The sequence below is a fragment of the Symphodus melops genome, assembly GCF_947650265.1.
Source record: "Symphodus melops genome assembly, chromosome: 10".
NCBI classification, from domain to species: domain Eukaryota; kingdom Metazoa; phylum Chordata; class Actinopteri; order Labriformes; family Labridae; genus Symphodus; species Symphodus melops.
Genome location: NC_136700.1, coordinates 570,697 through 598,009, shown reverse-complemented (window position 1 = coordinate 598,009; position 27,313 = coordinate 570,697). Strand labels below are relative to the sequence as shown.

The window sequence follows — 27,313 nt, the reverse complement described above, 5'->3', positions numbered from 1 at the left end:
TATAAAAAGTAAAGATAGGTGTCGTCCAACGCTCAATGTGCAAATTTATATTTACCGAGTTTATTGACTAGAAAGGGGCGGGGCTTCACCGTGACATCATTTACCGAAATCAAATTTGACGAATGAACAAAAGAAACGTCAAATAGCACCAACAGTCATTTCAGGCTAAATAAATACTCCGATGACATTTACAGTAAAAATATAAAACGGTTGAGTTCAAACTTATTTACAAATTACAGAGCGATAAAACAGAACCAGGACCAGGACCAGGACCAGGACCAGGACCCCAGCTGGACTAAAACTCAAAGTTTTTCAGAAGGGACTCGAAGCGCTCTGCTGTTTTTATTTAGAAGTTTTGACTGCAGACCTTCAATCATTAAGACGCGTTGGATCGATTCCTTAGATTCAGTTCTGGTCCTGGTTCTGGTTCTGTTCTGCAGTTCTTTAGACTCAGAGTAACAGGACAGATTGTCACTTCACGTCTTGTGGTGATTTAAAAAAACAACAACCTCGGGTTAAATCATTAACGTTTTTAAATCTCTTTGTTTTTACACTGAAACTTAAAACATGAATAAAGAACAAGGCGAGCTGAAGGGGGCGCTCTGAACACACCTGGACAAAAACATGTTTCAAGGTCAAATATATTCACAGCTTCTCACACAGTCCTGTCCCTACTCGTTAACAAAATACTGTCCAATGACACGCAGTCACTGCCGCTCAGCCGACCAATCAGAACGCGTTTTCAGCCGACCTGTCAGAGAGGTTTTCAGTGCAGTTCTGGTTGGGGAATGGGTCGGGCTGGAGGCGGGGTTACCGTTCACCCGGGTGCTCGGCGTCGGTCTCATGGTTGAGGAGAAAATGTCACGTTAATGCTGCCAAACGATGATGTAACAGGAAGTAAACCATCAGGGAACGTGAGACAGTTAAAATCACTGATTTGTATTAATGAGCTAAAACTGTTTTTTTGTTTTTTTTATTATTTTTGTTTGTTTAATTGAGCAAACGTTGATGTAAACTGGGGCTGAAGGATCTTACAGATAAATTATTCTTTGTACTGAACAAGTCGAATAATTTAATTTAATTTAAGAAATTCACTAATATTGTCTCCAACAGAAATATTTTTAAAGTTGGGATGAAAGTCCAAAAAAATGTCTTTTCACAAACTTCTTATCAGTTTGAATTAAAGGCACCGAGGTCAAAATCAGCTGTTGAGTTTCCTGTGGTGCGTTTGAGTGTTGGAGCTGTGTCGTAAATCTGAGTTTGGACCAATGAGAAGCCTCCAACATACACCAGCAAACCAAAGAGCTTCCTGGTTCTCTCTCTGTGAACCTCCCTCCTCCTCCTCCTCCTCCGTCATCTGTGTCTGTGTGAACTTCCCTGGACCAGGACCAGGTCCTGGTTTGGTGACCTGTCAGCTGGATGTCTCCTGTCCACCTGTCTTCACTGAGGGACAAATAACTCAAACTCAGTCTCACTTCCATGAATCACTTATCTTTCTTCTACATCAGCAAAAACAGAGCAACTCAATCTCAGCCAACGATCCTGATCGTGTTCTGATCTTAGTCCTTTATATGTTCTGATTAATGTAAACATGGAGACTTGGCTCCACATAGAACCAGTCCAGGCTGATCGGGCTTACAGAACACAGAACCGGGCCAGTGTTTAAATCTCTTTCTTTGAATCCAAAGAGAAATGTAAAACTCTGCTTCAGATCAAATCTCCAAACCCAGTTTCAACTTGTCTGCTGTCATGTTTGCTAAAAGGCCAAATAAACTCTCCTGTTAACTTGAACTTCAATTGATTGATTGATTGATTGATTGATTGATTGATTGATTGATTGATTGGCAGCATCTTCCGAATGTGACTCTCTCTCCTCACAGAGAAGAACAAAGGCTCGCCGCTCCGCCTCCTCACTCCCTCATGCAGACGTTGCACTTCCCGATGCTCTCCCTCTGCTGCCAGCCGTGGGTCAGCGTGGTGGACGAGCTGTTGGAGTTGGAGGCGCTCGTCTCCACCCGGGTCAGCCAGAAGCTGTAGATGTTGGCGAAGTAGTGGCAGGTTCCTCTGGGCCCCTGGCACTCCACAAAGGGCTGGGCCCTGAAGTCTGTCAGACAGCTGCCTGATGATGTCAGAGACTGGCCGCCTCCCTCGTCACCTGCACCTGTATGCTGCAAAACAGGAAGTGACATCATCCCCAGTGTCCATTTTCTGTGGTTCTGTAAACATTCTTCTGACCGTAGGCTAATGCAGCTAGCTGTGATTATTTCAGCGGCGGTCCGATCACCGGAGCGCCGCGACACTAACCATGAGGAAAGAGTATCCGTGCCACAAGCTCCTCCAGTAGGGGGGGCACTCGGGCTGGTTGGAGGTCTGGCTGTGCAGAGCGACGGGCGAGGAGGGGGCTTCACACACCACGCAGCGGCTAATGTGATCCTCGATGTCGGCTCCGCCCACAGGTATGCTCGGGACAGCCGCCGTGGTGGACAGCCAATAGGATTTATCGTTGCGGCTGGCGTAGGAGCAGGTTCCCATGTTGCAGGAGGAGAAGGGCATGGTGGAGAACACCTGCATGCAGGAGCCCGCCTGACCTGCACCAGCCAGCACAACACACTGTTACTCTTTATCTGTGTGTGTGTGTGTGTGTGTGTGTGTGTGTGTGTGTGTGTGTGTGTGTGTGTGTGTGTGTGTGTGTGTGTCGGTACCCAGGTCCTGAGTGTGAGCCTTCTCCTGACCCTCCAGGTACAGCAGACTGTAGCCCACCCACAGCACCCTCATGTTCAGAGGGCAGGCAGGGATCGTCTTTGATTGGCTGTGCATCACCAACAGGAAGCCCGAGTTCAGCTTTCTGTTTGGTCCGGGTGGACCGGGGTCACCCACTGGACCAGGATCACCTGAGACCCACAAAGACCGCGGGGAGTAACGTGAGAGCACAAAACAAACACACAGGAAGAGAGAAGCAGACAGGTGCAGCTCTCACCTTTGTTTCCTGTCGCTCCGGTCGGCCCCGTGCGGCCCGCCCCTCCTCGCTCGCCTTCTGGACCTCGGGGCCCTGCTTGGCCTTTTGGGCCCTCGAAACCAAAGTCCCCCTTTTTCCCTGAAACCCAACATGAGCTTTGTCAGTCTGTGTACGGGACCAGCTTTATAAACAAACCTCCAACCTTGGATTTTCTACCTTTGGGTCCCGGAAGCCCAATTTCTCCCTCGATGCCTTGAGCTCCAGGCTGACCCGGGGGACCAGGTGGTCCTGGGGCGCCCTGTGGGGCAGGGGGGTACGTGGGACAGGCAGAGACTCGTCCCATCTCCCCCTTTGGACCCAGTGGTCCTCTAAATCCCTTTGGTCCTGGAGGGCCAGTGGAACCTGAACAACCTTTAGAACCCCGACTTCCAGGTAGTCCCATTAGACCTTGAGCCCCTTGAAGACCTGATCCCACACACACACACACACACACACACACAGTCTATAAGGAGGTGTGCTTTGAGAGAAGGATCTTTACGTTAAACCTCAGAGATGTGGAGAGTCTGACCTTTGACCCCAGGACCTCCAGGGCTACCTGGTATTCCTCCAGGCCCTGGAGGTCCCTGAGGACCCTGAGGCCCCCTGCACCCTATGTCTCCGTTGTCCCCATCGTCTCCAGGTACTGGAGGGTTTGGACCTGGATCTCCCATGTCCCCAGGAGACCCTGAAATACCAGAAAAGGGTCAGAGGTCATCTAGTGCGGATTATCTGTTAAGTTTCTGAAAGCTTTCAAGAAGAACTACAGAACTTTGGAGAGGGTTTTATTCCCCCGTGGACCGAGTGGATTACAGGCATTAATAATGGAACTACAACTTAAAGTCTGACCTGGTTCACCGTCTGCTCCAGAACATCCAGGATCTCCACGTGGCCCGGGGACTGGAACTTTACAGTCTGGCCCAGGTATCCCTGGAGGTCCTAAACCACCTGGAGGTCCTACAGACACACACAGAGACTTCAGTGAGACTTCGAGGAAGTTCTGATATTCAGACGAACCGATGGGGGAACATGCAGCGCCAGATGGGACCGACTCCGCTACAGACCTTTGGGTCCTGGGAGACCTTTGGGTCCTTGTGGGCCAGGCTGGGATGTGCCAAAGGTTCCTGGAGGACCTTGAGGACCTTTATCTCCTGGAAGACCTTGAGGGCCTGGAGGACCTTGAAGACCCAGGCCTGAAGAGACAGACGTGTTGTTTGTGATGTTAATGAAAGTGTCAATGAGTCAAAGTTAACCCCGGTTGAGATTTCAGTGTTTGAGTGAGACTCGTACCTCTGGTCCCCATGTCCCCCTTTACTCCTTTCAGTCCATCTAGTCCGTGTAGTCCCAGCGGTCCTGGAGGACCTGGTTCAACAAAATCATTCATGAAAAAACAGAAAGCAAAGACAGAACTGATACTGACCCAGTGCATATCCCCCTGGTGTCTCCCCCCGTGTACAAGTCCAGACCCCAAATATGAGGTGACTCCTTGGGGTTTCAAAGACCCACATCTATTACCCTGGTCTGGTATTAAACTCTGACCTTGGAGTCCTTGGAAGCCCAGTGGCCCTGGAGGACCATCAGCACCTGCTATACCAGGAAGACCAGGAAGACCAGGGCGACCTCTAGGACCTGGCGGACCAACAACACCTGAAATATACCACAACAACATAAAAGGTCAGAGTCTGATCCACTATCTGTCAGGGGTCAAAGTTCAGTCACGTTGCACTCTGAATGGTAATTTAGAGGAAGTTTAACCCGGTTTGGTCCTGACTATCTTCTTTACCTTGTTGTCCTGGGTCACCTTGAAAACCTGGATCTCCTTTGCAGCCTCTCTGTCCTGAATCCCCAATGAAACCTGGACCTCCAGTATCTCCTCGAGGTCCAGGAGGTCCTGAGAGACGGAATAAAGGTTAATTTTGTTTCTTCTCAAATACATCAAAAACAACCTTTTGTAGAGCCAGATCATCACCTAAGGGCCCAAAGTCTCCAGGAGGCCCCCTGTCTCCAGGTGGACCAGGGACACCAACAGAGGCTCCTTTATCACCTGTAGTAAATGTAACAGATTACATCTCGTTTGTATTCAATCGAAGCTGCGGAGTGTTGGTGGTGGGTTAGAGCAGAGCACATGGGTTACCTTTCGGTCCAGTGTATCCTTGATCACCAGGTTCTCCAGGTTGCCCCGGACATCCAGAGTCACCCTGCAACCACAAACAAGAACAGTCAAAAAAAATGTACTACTCAAACTATTTCTTGGGTTCAAACCTGACTCCTACTCGATCCCTCTTTAATAACAATCAGCTATATTTGGATTCATCTTTAACAGCTGCTCATGTGGACACGTGGACTCCACTTAAAACAACTCGACCCCACCCCAATTAATATCTTTAATATGTCACCTTAATGAGCCAGAACTTGATGTGTCCTGATGAAACCGGACTCGTATTCTCTTAACTTCCAATGACCACACTTTGTCTGCTCGACTCATTTGAACTCCAGCATCGACTTGTCCTGACGCTACAAGAATCCATTAAACTATCTGGACCTCAATGGACTCATCCTTATTTGCCACACGTTGGTCTTTCTCGACCTGCCTGGACTTAACTCCACCTGTCTTGAATCAGTTGGACTTGATCAAGTTCAGCCTGCTGTCTCCACTTTCTTCTCAACTTGGCAGGACCGGCTCTGACTTGACTTAATTAAACTCATCATAGTCCCAAACCATGTGACCTGTTATGGGTCACAGGAGCAACAGGACTTGACCTATTTGGAACTCTCAACAAGATTCAACTGGTTTTGACAAGTGTGGAAAATTTGTTGGATTAGTATTATGGGGTTATGACTCAGGGAGCTGAAATCATATAATGCCTACGTGTTGGGTTCATGGTCACTTTTGTCAAACACTGTATTGCACAGAGTTGATTGAGCACATTCGATGTTTTGGGATGTACTCGGACTAAGTCTTAGATTAGAAGGATCTCTAATGCCGAAAGAATCATGACCTCTGATTACAAAGCCTTGTTTATCTTACTGAGTCTCCTTTCTGTCCTGGAAAGCCGAGGATGCCTTGAGTTCCTGGACGTCCAGGTGGTCCTGGGGATCCTTGTATTCCACAGGGTCCAGGGGGGCCTGGAAGACCAGTAATACCGGGGGGTCCATTGACACCTGGATACCCAGGCTTCCCAATTGTTCCTCGTGCACCTTTGTTTCCTGTTGAGACAGAGACCATTGGTAAAATGTATGGACGTGAAATCAATCCGATTTAAAGAGTACAGGTCCTGACTGTCTGAAAACTGCAGGCCTGTGTACTGAACTGCACCAAAAGCCAGACCTCTAAACCGGATCCAATCAGCTTGGCTCGGTTGGACTCAACATAACGCCCCCAAGTATCTAGATTTGACCTTGGATATCGGGACCCCTCTCACTGAACTGAACCAGACTAAACTGACCGGCCCTGATCATGGTTTTAGGGTACCGTATGTAAGTAAAGAGGTGTTCCACTGCTGGATGCAGGTCTGAACCTCTAACCTAAAGACTTCATGACCCTGCCACGTCCTGTGATGCGTCAGGTCTCTATGGTAACAGCTCTGACCTCTTGGTCCAGGAAAGCCGTTGATGCCAGGAGGTCCTGGTTCCCCTCGCTGTCCTTTGATGGAAACAACATTGGTGTCTCCTGGAGGCCCTGGAACTCCTTTACAGCCTGCAGGGGTACACAAGGAGTGGGAACTGGAGTTATGAGATCAGAATGTGGTTTCATCCAAACCGTCGACTATAACAGTCAAACATATTGAAATGTTTCAGGGTCACAGATTTCTAACTCAAACAATAAAAAAGAAAAATCAGATTCACCTCGACTCACTCAGTACATTTTGTGTTGTTTTTTTCTTCTCAGTACTATGTTGAGATGTACTTTCACTTAGTGCTAACCTTTGCATAGGCAACTCCATGAAAAGAGGAAGCATAGTGGGATATGGGGGGTGGGGGTCCTGGTTTAAAGACAGTGGTCGAGCTACGCTTCACTTTCTCACCTAACACCCAGTGTTTACCTTTCTCTCCTTTCCGGCCTTCAGATCCAGGAGCTCCATCTCGACCATCAAACCCGCTGGACCCCTTCCTCCCAGGGGCTCCAGGGGCCCCAGGCTGTCCAGGGGACCCTGGCACTCCCTCTTGGCCCTGGGGCCCAATTAGGCCTGAAAGTGCAATGAGTAATTCAGTGTGAACCTGTCTTTAGGGAACTCTCAAACTCAGGCGTGTTGGTGGTGGGAGCTTACCTCTCAGACCCCCAAGACCAGGCAGTCCTGAATCTCCATTTACTCCGGTGGGGCCCGGACGCCCCGGGTGCCCTGGGAAACCAGGATTGCCTGGTTTTCCTGTAGGGCCTTGAGGGCCAAAACCTGGAGGACCATCCTCTCCAGTGTCTCCTTTCTCCCCAGCACACCCTGTTGATGTCAGAATGTTCATTATCAGGTTCCGTTTAGAGATCAGTAACCTTCATAAATAAAAAGAGTTCATGGAAAAGAAAAAACAAGCAAACGAACAGCCAGTGTTTACCTGGGGGTCCAATCGGCCCCTGGAGGCCTTTAAGCCCCTTGGGACCTGGTGGTCCTACAGCACATCTATCAGGGGAGGGACCCCGGGGGCCCATTATACCATGAGCCCCATCCTCTCCTCTTTGGCCTTTTGCCCCTGGGCCCCCATAAAGACCAGGGGCCCCTGGTTAAACATAGGAGGTAGGAGTTAATAATGCAGATGTCCTTCTTCAATAAAACTGTCTGAAATAATGAAGTGATGACGGAGCCTGAATGTAAGAGAACCAGTCCAGTATTTTACCTTGTACTCCATCAATCCCTGGAGGACCAGGTACACCTTTAGGACCCTGAGACCCCTGTGGTCCAGGGAAGCCGATAGGCCCTGATGGCCCAACACTGGAGTCTCCTTCAAGGCCCTGGAGTCCAGGAGAGCCTGGAAGTCCTGGAGAGCCTGGTGAACCCACAGGAAGTCAGACGGTGATCACGGCTGATGGTAAAGCCGCAGACTCAGATCTCTCTATGAGACTTCTCTCTTTTTATGTAAGCCGACATCACGGATACTGTCAACTGTCGACCCAAACCATAGCTAATAAAGCTTTGAAATGGGAATCAGACAAATATAGAACAACTGACTTTGGTGAACTTGTTGTTGTTGTTTTCAATCGACCAGGAAACAGAGTTTCAAAATAAAGTTTCTGAACCAGGAAAAACAAGATTTTGTAACTCTTTTATAAGTAATGGGCAACTTATTGATCAAAACACAGGTGTCGAAGTGAGTATTCCCCCTCTCATTTAAATAAGTGACTCCATTAACAAAAGCATTCAGGAAAGAAATTCCACCTAAAGGCTTAAAAGAGCTCTTACGAGCTCTTAGGCGTAGTTCTGGTAGAAAGTGCCAAACATGGCAGCCATTGGTTTGTTTGTAAGACAACACCGTGATATCATTGGTGTGTTGTTGGTGTGCAATGAAAACAGGTGGAAGTGACCAGTTCTGATTTTTAAATGACCCTGACAGGTAAATGAGTGTACCTGGAGCTCCAGCGTAACTGAAGCCTTCAGGTCCTTCATCTCCAGTATCTCCAACAAACCCTGGCTGTCCTGCAGGAGCCACACGTGGAGTATTTACAGACACGGTAACATACCATTTCATTTAAAGGACAGGTGTGTCAGGTGTGCTCTGGTACCTTGTCGTCCAGGTGGTCCAAGAGGTCCAGATTGACCTTTATCTCCTTTCGGTCCATCAGGTCCAGTTAGGCCTGGAAAACCTGGAGCCCCTGGGAGGCCCGTGTAACCTGGAAAGAAAGACAGGTAAATATCGAATGAGACAGACAGGTGGACAGACAGGTGGACAGACAGGTGGACTATGACTGAGTTATGTTTACCTCTATTTCCCTTTTCTCCTTTCTCTCCAGGAGGTCCAGGGTTTCTGGGCACACAGGGCAGAGTGTCACCTGCAGGAAGAAGAGGAAAACCAGAGGGGGAGGGGTCATACAGGAGGGGGAGGGGTCATACAGGAGGGGGAGGAGTCACATGAAAAAAGAGAAGTCAAGAGGAGTTAAGAAATATAATCTAAATTGCTCATTTTCCTTTATCATTGTTTTTGTTAACATCAGAGTGATGTCTACCTCTAACTCCTTTTGGTCCAGGGAAGCCAAGAAGTCCGGGGGGTCCCATGTCTCCAGGGGCCCCTCGTTGTCCTATGGCCCCAATAATATTTGCCCCAACAGGGCCTGATGGTCCTGGTAAACCCTTTTTCCCGGGGAATCCTGTGAAGCCTCTGTCTCCAGGACGATTGCTGAAACTTTGGCCCTGAATAAAAAAATCAACAACTGATTCAAATGTCTGAAGAGACAATTTAGAGTCTTATCTTCACTGCGGCTTTAAATGGACCAAAGAGAGAGCGATATAACAAACTCCAACAGTAAAGTAACAGAGGGTAACAGCATTGTAGCATTTTTGTAATTTTTCCTTTGTCCTCTTTTGGGAGAAAAAAATGCTCTTAATTCCCATGATGCCTTGGAAACAGTTGAATTCTGTGTCACGCATCTGGTGCATTGGATTCAAAATGTCAGCAGAATTGTAGTTAAACCTCTTTGCTCGAAATCAATCCACTGTATGCTCCTCTAAGGATTAGAAATAAGCTCCAGAAATGACTGAACATGGATCTAATTAGGATTTCTTGAAACAAAGGGATAAAGTGCCCTGCTGCGAAAGGTTCAAAGTTTATCATCTTATAGCCTTTTCTTAGAACCTGATTGGTCCTTTCAGGTCTCTCTCGCTCTCTCGCTCCCCTGTTCTCTCCTCAGTGCTGACTTATAGTTTTTAGAGACTCTCTGAGATTCTTAAACAGCAGCCTGACTCACCGGGGAACCAGCGTTCCCAGGGGCCCCACGGAGCCCATCAAGTCCTCTTCTCCCTGAGAATCCCTGTCTTCCTGGAGGGCCCGGCAGGCCCCTGATTCCTTTCTCACCTGGAGACAAAAGTCCAGCAACATCTCCATCAGTCTTTATAAAGGTGACTCAAGAGCATTACAGATGTAAACTCAGAACTATTAGATTAATGTATTAGTTCATCAGGACACTGGAAACCCACCTTTAATATCCACCACATTATAATCTCCCCTCCGTCCTTTAAACCCTTTGATACCTAGAAATCCAGCCGGACCCTGAAATCAATCAATCCATCAATTAATCAATCAATCCATCAATCAAACAATCAATCCATCAATCAAGAGATTGAGAGTTGTAGAGTTGACCTCTGACACGTTGTCTGGCAGCTCACCTGTTCTCCGCGCTCTCCTGTGTCTCCAGGTAAACCTTTCTCCCCCCTAACCCCCAGGGCCCCTGGGGTTCCTGGAAACCCTGGAGACCCCATGTCACCCTTAGGTCCTGGGGGCCCCCTGATTTCAGGAGGGCGGCCACAAAAACAATCGCCACGACTACCTGAAACACACAGATTCATAACGAGTAAGATAAAAACCTTTTTTCTATTGAACTGATGAAGAGGAAGCTCAGGACCAATAGGGTTTGAGATCTTTGACAACGTGGAGGATCCAAACTGTCACAGGTCATAGAGAGGTACAGAGAGCGGTTTAAGGCCTCAGTCACTGGTTTCTTACAATAATGTATTGATCTTTTTAAGATAAGCCGCAGTGTTAATCTTTGATTAGTCCACAAAGACAAATATAAAACCTACAGTGAAGACTTTCATGAAGACACTGACCTTTAAAACCTGGAAAACCTTGAGCCCCAGGAGGACCCTGTTCACCTGCGTCTCCAGACTCTCCAGGGGCCCCGGGGAGACAGTATCTACCTGGAGAGAAAAACAAGAATTCATCAAGAGGCAACATGAAAACTGATTCAAAGCATATGATGCATTACACAGGTGCAGCCAGGACAGGTGTGCAATAACAGGTGTGACACAAACAGGAATGAAATGTTGTTTCTTTTGTACCTGGAAGTCCTGGTTCTCCTTTCAGTCCTTGGGGTCCAGGGCGTCCTGGTTTTCCGGGTTCACCAGGTGTGGGTCCATCTTTAAACGCCTCACATGGATCTCCTCTGTCCCCTTTGGATCCCGGAACACCTACCCTACCAAAAGATCCTGCTGGTCCTGAAGAAAACCACAGAGCACTTTATTTAACGTCAGCACCTTTGGAGGGGGGTACAGGGGGTCACTTGGTCCCACCATTATGCGTGTCACTCATAGTGAAGGAAAACCATCACAGTCCTTGAAACGCGGACTGAATAGAGCTACACTCACTGCTGTTTATTTGCAATCATGGTGCTGCCTTGCTCATGGGCTGTTACTTACCGGGTATGGACCTGCCAGGGGCTCCTCGGGGGCCGTGTATTCCCATCGCCCCCATGTCTCCTGGGGGGCCTCTGAGTCCCGGGGCACCAGGCTCTCCAATGTCACCTGAGAGACAGCAGTGATGACATCATGAAACACGCCTCATAAAGAGACTGATGACGTCATATCGCCGCGACAACTTTGTCCCGGTTATGACATCATGATCACCAATCAGCTGATCTGTGAGTATTCATATCTACCTGTTATGATGACGTCTACAACCTTAGGAAGGCCCTTTGGACCTGGATCTCCCATCATGCCCTGAGAACCCACATCAAACAAAACAACTAAAGACAGGAGCTCATCTCTGATTGGTCGCCTGTAGATACTTCATGTTGCTTCCTGGGATTCTTTTGATGTGTCGGCTCAGTGCTGATGATGTCACACAGCAGAGACAGAACACACACTTACCTTTGGACCTTCTCGGCCAATCAGACCTGGCAAACCCGGACTTCCTGGTATTCCCTGAACATCAAAAGAAAAGTTTGAATTTAAACCTGATGGTTTTGTTTCTGCCTTCACCTGCACAAACACTTTGACTCACCTTGACTCCTCGCACCCCGATCCTACCAGGGACACCAGAAAATCCCTGAAAGACACATCAGACACAGACTGCTTATAGGAACACTTCGGTCTGTAAATAAAGAAATCCACGATGTGAAGATAGTTCCTCACCCTCGCTCCAGGAAATCCCACGATCCCCTTCTCTCCTTTCTCCCCCTCCAGAGAGTCCAAACCCTGAAACCAAAAACACAACGTCTCATCAGCTCCACGACCAACAGCTGGTCGACAGAACCCTGCACTCATTCAGCGACAGTGTTCTGAGTAATGGAACAAGCAGGTTCCACAGGAACATCTAAACGTTCTCCAGTCGAGCTGTAGACCTTGTTGACCTTTCTGAGGGGACCCTGATCACAGTACAAGTTTGAGCTTATTACAGTCTCTGGTAAAGCTCAGCTCAGCAGGATTTCATGTCCGTTAGAACTTTGTTTGGTAGAACACTGTTTTGAGGAAACAACACGTTCTTCCAGCCAGATGTACGGAGATTAGACTTCTGAACCTACCGGCAATCCAGGAACTCCACAGACTCCTTTAATGCCTCGAGAACCCTGGAGAACCAATAGAACCAAACATTACTATCAATAAAAAAAACAGCATTAAAACAAACAGAACTCAGGATTAGCACATTCCAACTCAAGAACAGTTTCAATACAGCAGAAGAACCCTTCAAAACAGAGCATCAGAACCAACATGGAACTCAACATTAGAACCAACAGAACCAGTAGAAACACAGCAGAACCACAGGCTGATTGAAGAAGAGTAACTTTAGAACAAGGACAAACACACTCCACAGACTTTAAGAACATTTCAAACAAAGGAAGAAACTACAGCCTGCATTTAATTGGCTTGAACATACTTAAGCCCCACCCACCTGTTCTCCCTTGATGTAAAGGTCTTCTGGACGGTCGACATATTCGAATGGCCCCGGAGGCCCCTGGGGGCCCTGATCCCCCTGTGGACCACACACAGAACTACAATGACACTGCTGTAAATCACTTCACATTAATATAACTGAGCTGCCGTAACAACACCGGACTGTGAGTGACAGACAACTTGACCCTGGAGTACTGCCTACTGGGTTCTCCCTCCTGATGGGTTCTACCTCCTGATGGGTTCTACCTCCTGATAGGTTCTACATCTTATTTGGTTCTTCCTCCTGATGGGTTCTACCTCCTGATGGGTTCTACCTCCTGATGGGTTCTCCCTCCTGATGGGTTCTATATCTTATTTGGTTCTCCCTCCTGATGGGTTCTCTCTCATGATAAGTTCTATATCTTATTGGGTTCTTCCTCCTGATGGGTTCTCCCTCCTGATGGGTTCTCCCTCCTGATGGGTTCTCCCTCCTGATGGGTCCTCCCTCCTGATGGGTCCTCCCTCCTGATTGGTTCTACCCCTTCTAAGGTTCTATCTCCCACAGGGTTCTCCTTCCTGATTGGTTCTACCTGCTCTAGGGTTCTATCTGGTCCTCTCTATGATTATGTCTGCACACTCAGTAATGATGGTTCAGTTCCTGTTTAAGTCTCAGTGATGATGAATCCTCTCAGTTTGGCCTTTTAAAGCCTCCTGACAGTTATGAGTGTGACCACGCCTCCTCAGTGACATCACTGGAGGAGGCGTGGTCAGATGGACACCTTTCTAATCTGAACAGGTGTACCTCTTCTCCTTTCTGTCCCGGTAAAGATCGACCTTTTTCTCCCTGAAACACAAAATGTACTTTAGTAATGACTTCACGGGCTGTTCTGTAGCAGAACACATTTGATCCGTGATTTTATATTCAATAAACTTTATGTGACACTTACAGGTGGGCCCCTGAAGCCCTGCAGACCTGGGAGACCCTGTAGAACACATTATAGATATAGACACAGTATGAGAATGAGAAGAGAATGATACTAGAATTTATGTTCCTTAAAAGTAAAACACGATCGAAGGTAGATAATCCGCTAAAAATCAGATACAACTGAACATTTATCAAGTTTGACTCACGTTTGTCCCGTCCAGCCCAAGAAGACCCTGAGCCCCTGGTGGACCAGGGAGACCGTGCTGACCCTGCAGAGACACACAGACAGAAATATAGAAATGTCAATCAAACTACATGTTTACAGTCCTATGTCCACAACATGGTACGTCAGAGAGTTAGAACAGCTTGTCTCACCTGCAGACCAGGTCGTCCAGCAGGCCCCACGTCCCCCTGTCAAACACAAACATTACTTCGTCTCATGTTACACACTGACACCATCATCGGCATGACTGCATGAACAGTATTTCAAACATGAAAACGACATGAGAATAAAACTGAGGAACAAAAAGACTTTTGAGAATGAAAGCTGCCACCATGAGTTGATTAGCCAATCAGTTATTTAGATTTTTTCTGAGATATTTCTTTATAAATAGATGAATCAGAGTCAGAACATATCCTGAAGCATCGATCGACTTGAAGTACCTCAGGTGTACTCATGAGACAGGTGTACTCACAGGTATTCCAGGGTTGTCTATGAAGTAGACCGCTGGATCTCCTGGAAATCCCTTCAACCCTGAAAAACCCTGCAGGACAAAGCAGCCGTTGCTATGGCGATTGTACAATCACACTTCACATACACTGCATCACAGTTTGTACCATTACATGCACTCAACCAACAAGCACACAGCGCATTTCATTTACGATGTTTTCTTGTTGTTAAGACAACAAGTTTGAGTTTGGGGAATGAAAAGGACGAATCATTTAAAAATGAATATTTCCACGATGCTACTTAAACTCTTTACTGGTGTTGGAGTCTAGACGGGTCAGAGACACCGCAGGTCACACTTCCATTAGATAAGACTCCAACACGGTTCCTTACACATCACATGTCATGATCTATACAGAACACTAGACTCAGTCCAAGGGGAACACATAATATAATCAATGATACTCTTCAGTGATCGATCAGTATTACTGACCGGAACCCCCTCAGGTCCTTGAACTCCAGGAAGTCCAGCTTCTCCTTTCTCTCCTCTGGTTCCGTTACATCCATCGAGACCTGGAAAACCAGGACCTCCAGCAGGACCAGGGTGACCCTAAACACACAAACACATGGGTCAATCTGACCTCTGACCTCCCTGCTTCCAACCCAATCAGAAAAGCTGAGAGTTCTATCAGGCGGGGCTTCTTACTGGGAGTCCCTCTGAACCAGGGAACCCGGGAACACCGACACCGCCCTGAAACAACAAACAGAACAAAGTCATCCAAGAATCACCCAATCAAATATATCAGATTAAACCGTAAAGTTGAAACTAGAACCATGACCTTCAGAACCATCAAGTTTCAGAGAAATCTTCAAAATGGATCATGGTTATTTACCAAGTCTCCCTTTGGTCCTGCAGGTCCTCTCGGCCCCTCATCCCCCCTGTGGCCCTTCTCTCCTGGAGGCCCTTCAGGGCCCGGAAAGCCTGGAGGTCCCTGAGGGCCCTGTCTCCCCAGAGGACCTGGAGAACCCTGCACAACAAAAAAGTAAGATGTGATTGAACGTTTAGAAGAGGATGAAAAACAGATTGTGCTTCATCTCGTAATCAACTAATAAAACTAAACAGAACAAACATTAGAACAACAGAACCTTGTAGAACAGAAACTTACTGATAGGCAGTGGAACAGGTTGGAACCTGTTAGATCATGTTGGACAATAAATGCAGATTCAAAGATCCAATGAAACCTGTGAGAACCCATCAGACCTTGTTGGAACCTTTGAGAGACTGACTGTGGTGACCTGATAAAGACGAACCAGTAAAATCTCTGGGAACAGAACCTGCTTAGACCCTGTTGGAACTTAGTTTTAAAAAGGGGTTTAGAAGAAGTTTGGACCTGATGGAAGTTAAAACTGAAAAAAGTTTAGAATATGATTGAACTGTTCGAACCTTCTTTTGTTTTAGTTAACTGTTTGAACTCAACAGAACTTTCACAAACCTTCTAGAACCATAGATAAGTCAATAAAACACAAAGGAACCTTCTAGAACCAGATACAACTTTGGAGATTCTCCTGAATCACCAGAGATCTTTAATCTTGTAATGAACAAAACAGAAAATGCTAGAACGTTGGAGAACTTAATGGATCATTATGGAACCTGACTGAGATCAACGGGCAGAACCTTAGTTACCGATGCTCTGGTAGGATTTGTAGAACCTGTTTGACCCTGAGACTTCAGTAGAACTCAGTGAAGAACAGGCTCAGAGCTGTAATGTAGGTGTGAGACCACAGGAGGGCAGTGTGGCACAACAACACATCACACGTTCTCTCATCAGAACATTAAGAACATTCAGAAGAAAACTTCCTCATACAGAGAACTGTTGAATATTATAAACTTGGTGATTGGGTGAAAAAACAAACTTTAACTTTTAAAACGACTCTGAGAGTTTTTGTTCAGAGGTTCAGACGCCTTCAGTTCACAAAACACAGCAAGAGTTTAATTTTCAGTCAGAGGTTCTTGGATGTTTATTGACACATCGGATGTTGATTTTCCATTAAATATTTTTAGATTTTTAATAGATTCTGAAACCTAAGATGATGTTTCCAGAGACTTTAACCTCAAACTCATCGACAGGTTGAAATATTTCACACGAAATATGTTGATGTGAATCACAAGAAGAAGGTCAGACATCCAGCAGAACTCTGATGTGTCCCTAAAAACATCCTGAGAACTCAAACTTGATCAACCATGGACAGCTTGATTCATTGATCTATCCATCCATCCATCCATCCATCCATCCATCCATCCATCCATCCATCCATCCATCCATCCATCCATCCATTGGCTCGATGTAGACCTCCATGTTCTCATGAGGTGTGACACAGACCTGACTGTGTGGGGAACACATTCAGACCCACAAAGGATTTATTTAGAAAACGTCCTTTTATAAACTTCAGACAGTTCAGTTTGTGATTAGCGCCTCATAGCGACTAATAAGCATGCTAATAACAAACATGCTAACGAGGAGTGTTGTTTTCTTTGAATGTGCAGTCATATATGATAGAATATATTTGGGCGGCTTGTTTTGTGTCATCACTGCCTGACTTTCTGCTGCTCAGTGTGTGAATCAGTGGTGTGAAGTGTGTGAGCATACGTTAGTGTCAGTGTGTGTCGGTGTGTGTGTGTGTGTGTGTGTGATGTGTATTGAGTGTGTGTGTGATGAGATGTGACAGCTGTGATCTCTGTTAGTCCTCTCTCTGTCCTTCTTTCTCTGAAACCTGTGAACTGTGAAATCACTGAGACAGACGCCTTCCCACAATCCCCTCTGCCTGTCTGCTGCCCCCAGCTGTACAAACACACACACACACACACACACACACAGAAACACACACACACACACTAACCGAGATACACAAAGAAACACACAGGGCAAAACAGTGTACACAGGTAGATGATGCAGTTGTTGTTAACGTGATCAGCTGATTGACGAAATCATTTAAACCAAACATCTGGAGCACACACACTATGAACTAAACATCCTCAAAATGACAGTCAGAATTATCTGGACCTGGGATACAAACATCTGGACCTCAGAGTATAGTATAGAACGACACCTGGACAACCCTGTGGGCAGAAACATCTGGAATCTCATAAGGATAGTCAGCAGCACATCTGGCCTACACCGGGACTTTTTCATCTCTGGACAATTCCGACAGGAACATCGAGACCACAAAGTGACTGCGACTGGCAAAAACATCTGGATCTAACTAGCATGGTCTTACACATCTGGATAACACTAAGACAACTAAACTTGAAGGACAACATCTGGACACCTGACTGAGACTGAGGACTAACTCGGATGGTTCACTGTCATATCTGGCCTAAACTGGACCACATCGTAGAAAACATCTGGAAAACACTTGACTGTGGGCCGACCAAATCAGGAAGGTCACCGGCACATGTGGCGTGGAGACTGTGTCCAAAAACATCTGGAGCATTCTGGCTGTATGCAGTTAGACCTGGCCAAAAACATCTGGATCTATCAGGATGGTAACACATCTGGACACAATGTGAGCTCCAGTATTTGAACCACACTTTGAATGTTTAGACGAACATCTGCGCCACAGAGGGATTGTAGACAGAAACATCTGGGCTGTGAACCTTAAAGATCTGGACTGTGAACCTTAAACATCTGGACTGTGAACATTAAACATCTGGCCTGTGAACCTTAAACATCTGGCCTGTGAACATTAAACATCTAGACTGTGAACCTTAAACATCTGGACTGTGAACCTTAAACTTCTGGACTGTGAACCTTAAACTTCTGGACTGTGAACCTTAAACATCTGGCCTACACCCTGACTATGTAGAGGAACATGTAAACACCACGTGATTGGTGAGAAGTGTTACCACAACAGATTACATGATTCTTAAGATGTTTCTGGAAACAGAAGCTCAGAGTTGAAGGAGGCAGTCGAGTGAAGCTGTGACATCACGCTGCTGTGTTTGTGTGTGTGTGTGTGTGTTTGTGTGTGCGTGTGTGTTTGTGTGTGTTTGTGTGGAATCTGCTGGCTCAGATTAAAGTGAACCACTGCTAAAACAGTCCTCGTACAGCAGCTCATTATTGCACAGTTTGTGTCTGTGTGGGGTCTAAGTGTCTGCATCTGTGATGATGTCATGGTGCAGGATAGGCTCTGATTGGCTGCTATGTGCGAGTTGGCGGGGTCTCACCCTTGCTCCTTTGGCTGGGAAACACTGACAGGTTGAGCAGTCCCGACCAGCGCAAGGTTCCATCTGGTCGCCCTGGAAACCAAAAGAGCAAACAAACGTCAACCATGAACTCGTTATGACATCGTACCGTCCACATGACGTTCTGATGACATCAGGATGACAGAGCAGAAAGATATGACATCACTTGAGTCCACATTTATATCGACCAATTAGAGGAGGTAACGTAAATGCCACACATCCTTACGACATCAACTTGAGACCTCATCATGACGACGTTTCTAGAAGTAGAGTTTAAAGAACTTACCAGTTGAGGGAGGGGGGTTAGGGTTGGGATTAAAAGAGAATATATGTTGTTGCAGAGGCTGATTGATGAAGGAATGGATCTGTGGTTATTCATTACAGACACCACATGTGCTGACTTAGTACCTCGCCCTTCCTGCAGGGTAAGAGCTCTGGATAAGTTTAGGGAACAGGGTTAAGGTCAAGGGTCATGATAAAACCGCAAGCTACCATCCACAGCCAGTGTCCAGTGGTAGTGCCAGAGTTCTTCAGGTAAGACTTAGGGTTAGGGGTGGTGGGGGTGACTGTGGGAAGAGTGACTTCCTTGAAACCAGCCTCTGAAGTTTGAGTAGTCCGAGGCGAGGCAGTCAACAGAAGTACTGAAGTTCCAAACACAGTTTGTTTGTTGCTTATTTCTAAGACGACCTGCTGATTGGTGAGCTCCAGAATGCTCCCTCAAGGTTCATTCAAACCACGGCTCAGTCAAAAGGAATAACAGTCCCCCTCCTCCCCCGCTGGCCAGCACTCACACGCCAACCTTATCTTTTTGTAATATAACACATGCATGGCTTCACGTCATCATGAAGCATTTGTTAGTTTACAGGAAACGTGGGTTAAGAATCAGCACAATGGAGCGCAACATAGAGAACATGACTGAGACTTTACTGACTCTTTGGTTCATTCTGAGATACAACCGGGGGGAATGAACAACCGTAGCCGACAGTCCTGAGGGGTCGAGGAAGACCAACTTTGGTCAACAGTGAGAGGCTCTTAATCTTGGATTTTTCTTCTTGGGTTGTTGGAGTTCACCTTCAGGTGCACATGGTCTGTACACTTAAATCTTCTGAGGGTGACTATACTGAGTCCATCACTATTCATCACGAAGGTCATGTCAACACCACTCTGTCCACTCACAATATTCATAAACTCAGCAAGTTGGTGTTTTAGAGAGAAGAGTCTCATGATGCAGACACAGATGTTGTTTTGCTGAGTGAGATGTCTTATCAGTCATCTCTTTCCTGATTTGTATCGGCCCAGTCCTCAGGACCTTTTCTGGAAGATCACCAACATCGACCTCGGCTCGATGACTTATCTCGACATCAGTAACTCACTGACAGTGTGTGTTGTCTGTGCCAGCTGCTATTGTGAGAATGAATTCAGCATTTTATAACGCTACTAAACCTGCATGTGCAAAAAGATATTCTACAAGTGTACCTGCAACCTGCACTGTGTTCAGGACCAGGTCCCAGTCTGATGAGCTGTTAGCTAGGATCAGGACCAGGTCCCAGTCTGATGAGCTGTTAGCTAGGATCAGGACCAGGTCCCAGCCTGATGAGCTGTTAGCTAAGATCAGGACCAGGTCCCAGTCTGATGAGCTGTTAGCTAGGATCAGGACCAGGTCCCAGTCTGATGAGCTGTTAGCTAGGATCAGGACCAGGTCCCAGTCTGATGAGCTGTTAGCTAGGATCAGGACCAGGTCCCAGTCTGAGGACTTGTTAGCTAGGACCAGGACCAGGTCCCAGTCTGAGGACCTGTTAGCTAGGATCAGGACCAGGGTGTCTCCACTGACTGACAGTTCCATCACAAACACAGCTGAGCTGATATCTGACGGAGCTCAGAGGTTTAATCTCTGAATAAAACACTTCAGTTGTGATTGTTTTGCAATCAGCAGTTTATAAAGATCCACCATGAGGGTGATCGACTCCACCAGGGCTGTTCTTTGAAACAGATCATGTATGGACTCTTCATGAAGACGGTCTGAAGGAGTAAGGATGTAAGAGCTAAACCTGCAGTCATCATGAACCCGACCAGAGTGTATGAATGGATGTTCAGACTGCGGTGAGTTCTGGGTTCCCCTGCAGAGTCTGTTTTGTTTTTTATGGTGTTTTCTGTGTTCAGACAGTGAGGAATGTAAACACTGGGCACAGACAGACAAGCATCTCTGAGATTCTCAGACAGCTGACTGCCACTGTGAGTGTGTGTGTGTGTGTGTGTAGGTGTGTGTGTTTGTATGTGAGTTTATCAGATAACGTCAGTGACAAAAGTGCTCCATTTTTTTCTGAGCTACACACTCTTTGAATAGTCTGAATGAGCACAGATGTGCAGCAGCTTCTGTTCATTAGATAGGAATCAAACCATGAGACTCATTTTAACACAAAACGCTGCAGCTGAGGCCAAACACGTGTGCATGTGTGCATGAAGCTCGTGTTCCTATACGTTCAACTAGTGGTGACCCTAAATGCTCGAGTACTCGTTAGCTTGTTGGAAAGAGGCTAAACTGCCAATCTCAGTCAATCATAAAATAGGGATCCTTCTATCCTTGAATTTCCCTCGGGATCAATAAAGTATCTATCTATCTATCTATCTATCTATCTATCTATCTATCTATCCCAGCGATATGGAGCGCCTCACCGCAGACTGTAAATATTTCTGGACGAAGTCTGAGTGACGTCACCCGTCCGTTCCTGCAGGGGGCAGTGGAGTCCCCTGGAGAGCTATAGCGGAGGTGGGTTTAGCTCATCTATATTAGGAGATGTTTTTATGTTGTGCTTTTATTAAATAGGACAGCTGAAGAGAGACAGGAAATGTTGGGAGGAGAGAGCGTGCATGACATGCTAGCATGACATGCTAGGCTAGTTTGGAGAAGTTTTGTGCATGTGCGAAAGGGTTCGTTTAAGATGTAAAAAAACAAAGGTGCTAATTTAAAGTAATTTATACCTCATGGCTGTCTTAACATACTTTGGGATCTCAATAGCAATAGTACTTAAAAGAGGATTTTAAAATTGCAGCTGTAGATTTCTTTAATCAAACTGTCACATTCGTCTATAGTGTAAAAACTGCTTGTTCAAAGTGTGAAAACTCAAAGTAGTGTTTTTGTCCCTGACAGGCTCAGGTTGTTACAGAAATGATCCCGACAGAGAGAAGGCATTTAAAGAAACAGCTGTTACAGCTACAAACACACCAAACTACATTCATAAAAACAGCCATTTTAACAGGGAGAAATATTGTTATTGGTGTCAGAGAGAAAACTGGTGGTAGACCAGCAACTCCTGTTTTAATAAATGGTTTTATTAATGGGGTCTCGTGGCTTTGAGTGATCCAACAACTGTTTCAGTCAAAAGAAAAATAACCTATTCTTAAAAATGTGACAACAAAGAAGAGTATGGTTTCTGTTCCAAACAGTGACATTAAAAACAGCTTGAAGCAGAAACTCCTGATGTGATGGAAGTAAAGTTACATTACAAGTTCTTCTTTCTGAAATGTTGTCAGACACCTTCAACCTTTTGTGGACCCACCTAGACCAGGCCAGTTTGTCCCAAAGATTACATTGCAGGGTGTTTTATGGCAACCTGCATCAACAACCTACCGGAGCAATTCCAAAAACCTTCAGACCTGTCGGTTGTCCAAAGACCAGAACCCTTTAAAACATGGCCCAGGTTTTAAAACACCAGAATAACCCTGAAGAATGTGATTAACTCTGGGAAGTGCGTGTTCTATGGCAAAGACCTATCAGCATCTATCAAGTAGATACTTGAGTTCATGTAGTTCATCTGGATGCTTGCTGTGGATGAAGACGATTAGTGAAGGTCAGATTAAACAGCGGTACCACTCTTCCAGAGGTGCCAGCACTGACCCTGTCCCTCTTCATGCGTCCCACCCCGAGTGTCCCCGTTGATGTACTGAGATTGTTTTTATTTCTCTGTGGGCCCCAGACGGAGAGTTTCCCAGCATGCAGCAGTGTTTGTGTAGCAGCCACATTCCTGCAGCGTTGTGTAAACCAGGTTACCAGTCAGGCGTGGCTATCAGCAGCAGGAATGTGGCTATCGCTCTATCTGCTGTCACGACTTTGTTCTGAAAGTCTGTAATCTCACCATCCTCCCTCCATCGCTCGCCCATTTATCCTCCATCAGCGCTCTATCTGCTGGACCCGTTTGCACTCACACCATCCTCCTGCAAGCTCCATCACTGCACTTACATCCTCACTGCCGCTCCCAGAACTTCTTTTAATCCTCCATCCACGGTCCATCATGCTTTCCTACTGATTGGCTGAGCAGAAAGCCAAGCAGCTGATTGGCAGATACCGCCGCTGTATGAGCTTCATAACCTCAACCTGACAGGTTTCCACATCATCTGTCCTCCATCAGCCGTCTTTCACAGTCTCTCTGTTGACCTCTAGATCAGTCGTTCCATACAGGAGGACTCAGGTAGAACCCCAGAGGAACGACAAATTAGCACAACACAAGTGATGTGCAGGCCCAGGTACATCCCAGCTGAGTCCAGCAAACACCTGAACCTGACCAGTCACAGACCATCTGACAAATAGTGAGCATTACAATCTGTTAACTCTTCACCAATCATCGTCTATCAAAGACAATATTTGACTCTGCGAACGGGAGAGGTTAGCGTTTCCCGGTTTCCTTCTCTGTGCAGCGTTTACGCCTGCAATGGAAACACCATCGATTCTTTGTGCAGAACATCGATGAGAAGTGTTCGTACCGCTAACGAGCCCCAACAAGACATATTCAAACAAACTAAATTATGATTCAGGTTTGTAAAAAGTCAAACTCTCGAGTCTGATCTCAAGAGGAGAAGAACATGAGTTTGAGAAGGTTTGTTGAATGGAGGTCGGTTTGATCCCTTCTGACGGACTCGAGGAATCTAAACACTGACACAACTTCACCTGAGCAGGTGTCTGTTTATAAAGATGAATAAATCATTATTAGACTCCCGTCAAAGGAAGCTGGTACGCTTTTAGTGTGGATGTGTGTTTATTGTTGCCAAAGAGGCACAAACTGATGCAGCACAGCAGCTTGTAGTCGAGTCTGTCGAACCCCAGACTGTGCTTCACTTGTGTCTTTCCTACAATAGAAATGTTTGAGATAGACCATGAAGATCTAAAGACTCAAACAGCTTCTAAACATTTTCATTTCTGCTGAATCCACATTTTATGATGTTTATTTCTACTGGGTCTGTCGGAGCCAACCTCAAGTGGACACTCGAGGAACTGCACTTGCATGAGCCTCTTGGTTGGGCGGCACAAAAGGGGGGTAACAATACGCGCCCGGCCCGAACCTCAGATGTTCGGCATCATCCGGGAAAGCCCTGATCCCAACATGAATCACTTTGAGTTCTTAGTCTGAGCAGAAGTAAAAACCTGAAAGGAGCTGGCCCAATGTCACATTCTTTTAATAACTTTTAAGTCGAGTCACAACAGCAGGATTTATGAGAAATTAATCTCCTGCTCAGAGTCCAGAAAAAGTCTAAAAACCCACAACTGAAACTTTCTGTCCTGAGGACTGTTTGTGCCGGAGGCAGAGCGAGCGATATCTCACATCAGAGATGTTTTAGAGCTTCAGACACGAGAGGAAGACGAGACGTGGTTTAAAGGAGTTCAGAGAGGGAGCACGCAGGAACACGACTTCATCAACAGCTGCAACGTGCAAAATCACGTTTTAGTGTCCGTCTCTCATGTCGCTGATCATCACATCATTTCAAACAGCTCCTCTCGTGTCTGCGCTCCTCTATTTTAAAAAACTGCAGTTTGATAAACTCAGTCTTTATTTGCACTAACTTGCTTTCGTGCCACGGTTGCCTGTAAACAAACAAGCACGAGAATGTGGCGGAACCAGACGTTGGTCACACACACACACAAACACACACACATCGATGCACAGCGGCGGAGATTTGATGGAAGTATAAATCAGGCTTCAGACGTTCACTTGCTGCACCTGGAGGCGAAGCGAGACCTCGTTTTTAAGCGGACCAGAATCCGGTTCTTTGGTCCGCACCAGAGTTCGTTTGAGTAACAACACAACACACAACAACACAACAACACACAACAAAGGATTTCCTGCCTGCAGGCTAAACATGCTTTTCAGCTTAAAAGAGGCGACCCTTCACAATAAAAGTCCAGTTTGAAACAAGAGAGAAAGATGAACTCACCGCGAGAGCAGCTGGAGGAGCTGTGAGGATGATGAGGAGGCACCTGGAGGAGGAAGCACACAGGTGAGGATGTGGAATCAGTAGACGGACACTTTGGACTTCAGTTAGTTTATAGCGAGCTCAGACAGGTGAGACGACCTGCTCCTGATCATGTGTGCGGACTTCCTGTCTCAAAGGAACACATCATCACTATGAAGGAACGATCATAAACTATAAACACTTCAAACCTCCGGTGACTCTTTATTCCTACTCTAAGGACTCCACATGAACGCATCTCGGACTGATATGACTGAAACCGTGTCTACATGCAGCTGATTGACCTTTGACCTCTATCATCGAGGATTTGATTCCACGCTTTGGATTCATCGTTACGGAAACGTTGATTTACCAGAGCGCGGCGTAGCTGCAGGGGGCGGAGCAGGAAGTCAGCAGCATCTCTGCTCAGAGGACGTCCCGCCCACTTTGCAGCAAAGTTGCTCTGACTCCGCCTCCAGTTGGTTCTCAGCCAATGAGGACGCTCTGGCGCTGGTGGTGGTCCTGCAGGGAGAAGAAGGCAAAAATCATCAGGTTCCACTTCTACCTGTCGGTCACGTCACGTGATCAGAACTCAGAGGACAGTCCGTCTTTGTCTCCTGAGCTCCGAGGACAAACAGACAAATGCTCACGCTCATATTTACCAGCCCGCTTGACCCCGTGTCTCTCAGCCAATCAGTGAGCTGCTGTCTGCAAAGAGGAGTCTCCCTCCTGTCAATCAGCATGACCTGAATCATGGCTTCATAAACTGAGGTGAAGAGAGCGTGCACATGGATCCCACTCCTCCATGACGGCCCGACATGCTGACTCACATTTACAATACAAACAGCCGTGTTACAGGTCCAACGGGAACTTTCTCCCCAAGGTTCAAATTTAAAAAAACGAGGTGACAACCATGTCGACACTGAGAACATCTCATGAAGGCTCCACGCCTGACTCAGAGCTGCAGCTATCTGACAGCACGGTGGCACATCCTGAACATCTGCTCAACACTCCTACCCTTCATCCAATCAAAACTGCTGAGTCATCAAAACATTCCCTCCGTACAGTGTGTGTGGATGGAGACATGAGCTAATCACACCTATGTGCTGTAAACATGTTCATGTCTGCTGTAAAAACAGGGTGTTTGAATGGGTGTGTATGTGACTTCCTGTGCTGCTGCAGCCAGCCTCTAGTGGACACTCCAGGTGCTGCAGCCAGCCTCTAGTGGACACTCCAGGTACTGCAGCCAGCCTCTAGTGGACACTCCAGGAACTGCAGCCAGCCTCTAGTGGACACTCCAGGTACTGCAGGATGTTACACTCATGCTTCGACGCTCTCCAGCCATATTATCTCAGTGTGTTAGTCTGATGTGCATCTTAAAGTCCAGACACACATGGAGCACTCAGCATGTGACTCAGTGTGAACACATGCAGCAGGTGAAAACACCGAGAGGAGCTCAGGACCAATCACATCCCTACGTTCAACAGTGTCCCCACTTTACCTCAATGTGGGGACACTGTGTGTTTAGCCCAGGTTAGATGATAATGATGCTTCTTCTCACAGGTGACACTCACAGAGTTACACTGAATCACATTTAGAACCAGCAGCATGACCCCACTCACGTCCGCAGCACTTTGACGAGCTTCACAGCAGGAGCTCAGAGGTCACGTGACTTAATAAAGACGTGAAGTGAAAAAAGACGTTTTTGTCTCTGACGCTGAACTGAAGGTTTGAAAAGTTTAACTAGAGAGAGAGAGAGAGAGAGAGAGAGAGAGAGAGAGAGAGAGCAAACTGAACCTTTCTGTCCTCATCTTCATCTTCCGCTTATTAACCACCATTCACCTGATGACGTCAGCAGCTCATTAACGTCTCATTAAGAGTTAATTAAGAGCTGATTGATGAGGAGGAGATGGAGGAGCTGCGGAGGCTCCAGCAGGTGATTCACACACACATAAACACACACACACACATGAACACACACACATTAACACACACAGGTTGTCTTACCTTAAGGTCTCGCGCTCAGTCCTGAGCTTCACGCGCTCTTCATGTCAGAGACAAACAGACAGAAAACTCGAGACTTTAGTCTCTAAACTGAACCCGCAGCTCTCCGCTGCACGCGCAACTCTACACCTGTCAATCACCCGCAGCACGCGCCGGGGACCGCTCCGGAACTTCCGGTTTCTGTGCTTTGAAATACAAAATAAAAGCGGTTTATTGAGGCTGAAAGAAGAAAAAAGAGACAATGATATTTAGAAATGTTTGACCACATAACCTTCATTAAGACTGCAAATGTTTAGGACAAATGTTAACGAAAGAAAAAAAAGCTTTTCTTTAGATGGATTGATCACATAAAAAAAGAAAATCATAACTTTCATGAAACGAGAAAAATAACACAATAAAGACTCAAAAGGAAGCTGGAGAACAATGAGAAATATTCAAATCAAACTTTATATGAACCAAATCAATGTAGAGGGTC

The 27,313-nt window shown here is 46.5% G+C and overlaps 1 protein-coding gene across 1 annotated transcript; it reads right to left on the bottom strand.

Moving 5' to 3' along the window:
• Nucleotides 1-959: 959 nt before the first annotated feature.
• col4a4 (collagen, type IV, alpha 4) lies at nucleotides 960-26,983 on the bottom strand. Its single transcript, XM_079354031.1, has 47 exons — nucleotides 26,842-26,983; nucleotides 25,208-25,356; nucleotides 24,820-24,862; nucleotides 18,598-18,669; nucleotides 15,266-15,400; nucleotides 15,079-15,123; nucleotides 14,866-14,982; nucleotides 14,401-14,469; nucleotides 14,081-14,116; nucleotides 13,912-13,974; nucleotides 13,728-13,763; nucleotides 13,583-13,624; nucleotides 12,800-12,880; nucleotides 12,432-12,476; nucleotides 12,043-12,105; nucleotides 11,912-11,956; nucleotides 11,779-11,832; nucleotides 11,568-11,628; nucleotides 11,329-11,433; nucleotides 10,972-11,127; nucleotides 10,741-10,830; nucleotides 10,300-10,460; nucleotides 10,111-10,183; nucleotides 9,882-9,988; nucleotides 9,144-9,327; nucleotides 8,901-8,969; nucleotides 8,703-8,810; nucleotides 8,548-8,616; nucleotides 7,820-7,969; nucleotides 7,541-7,702; nucleotides 7,261-7,428; nucleotides 7,036-7,179; nucleotides 6,582-6,689; nucleotides 6,021-6,199; nucleotides 5,127-5,190; nucleotides 4,962-5,036; nucleotides 4,776-4,883; nucleotides 4,532-4,639; nucleotides 4,283-4,354; nucleotides 4,057-4,185; nucleotides 3,842-3,949; nucleotides 3,525-3,680; nucleotides 3,173-3,421; nucleotides 2,978-3,094; nucleotides 2,703-2,891; nucleotides 2,305-2,588; nucleotides 960-2,168 (listed from the first exon to the last, which is right to left on the bottom strand). Exons 2-47 carry the CDS (start codon nucleotides 25,252-25,254, stop codon nucleotides 1,911-1,913), a joined length of 5,004 nt encoding a protein of 1,667 aa, XP_079210157.1. The 5' UTR covers nucleotides 25,255-25,356; nucleotides 26,842-26,983; the 3' UTR covers nucleotides 960-1,910.
• Nucleotides 26,984-27,313: the final 330 nt, after the last annotated feature.

Bases quoted from the DNA above. Each gene is read 5' to 3' on its own strand.
- col4a4 (XM_079354031.1), bottom strand. From the start codon at position 25,254: ATGCTGCTGACTTCCTGCTCCGCCCCCTGCAGCTACGCCGCGCTCTG. The intron at 15,124-15,265 runs GTAAATAACCAT...TTGTTGTTTCAG, and splicing joins CAGGACCAAAGGGAGACTTG to GGCGGTGTCGGTGTTCCCGG. The intron at 4,186-4,282 runs GTACGAGTCTCA...CTGTCTCTTCAG, and splicing joins GGGGGACATGGGGACCAGAG to GCCTGGGTCTTCAAGGTCCT.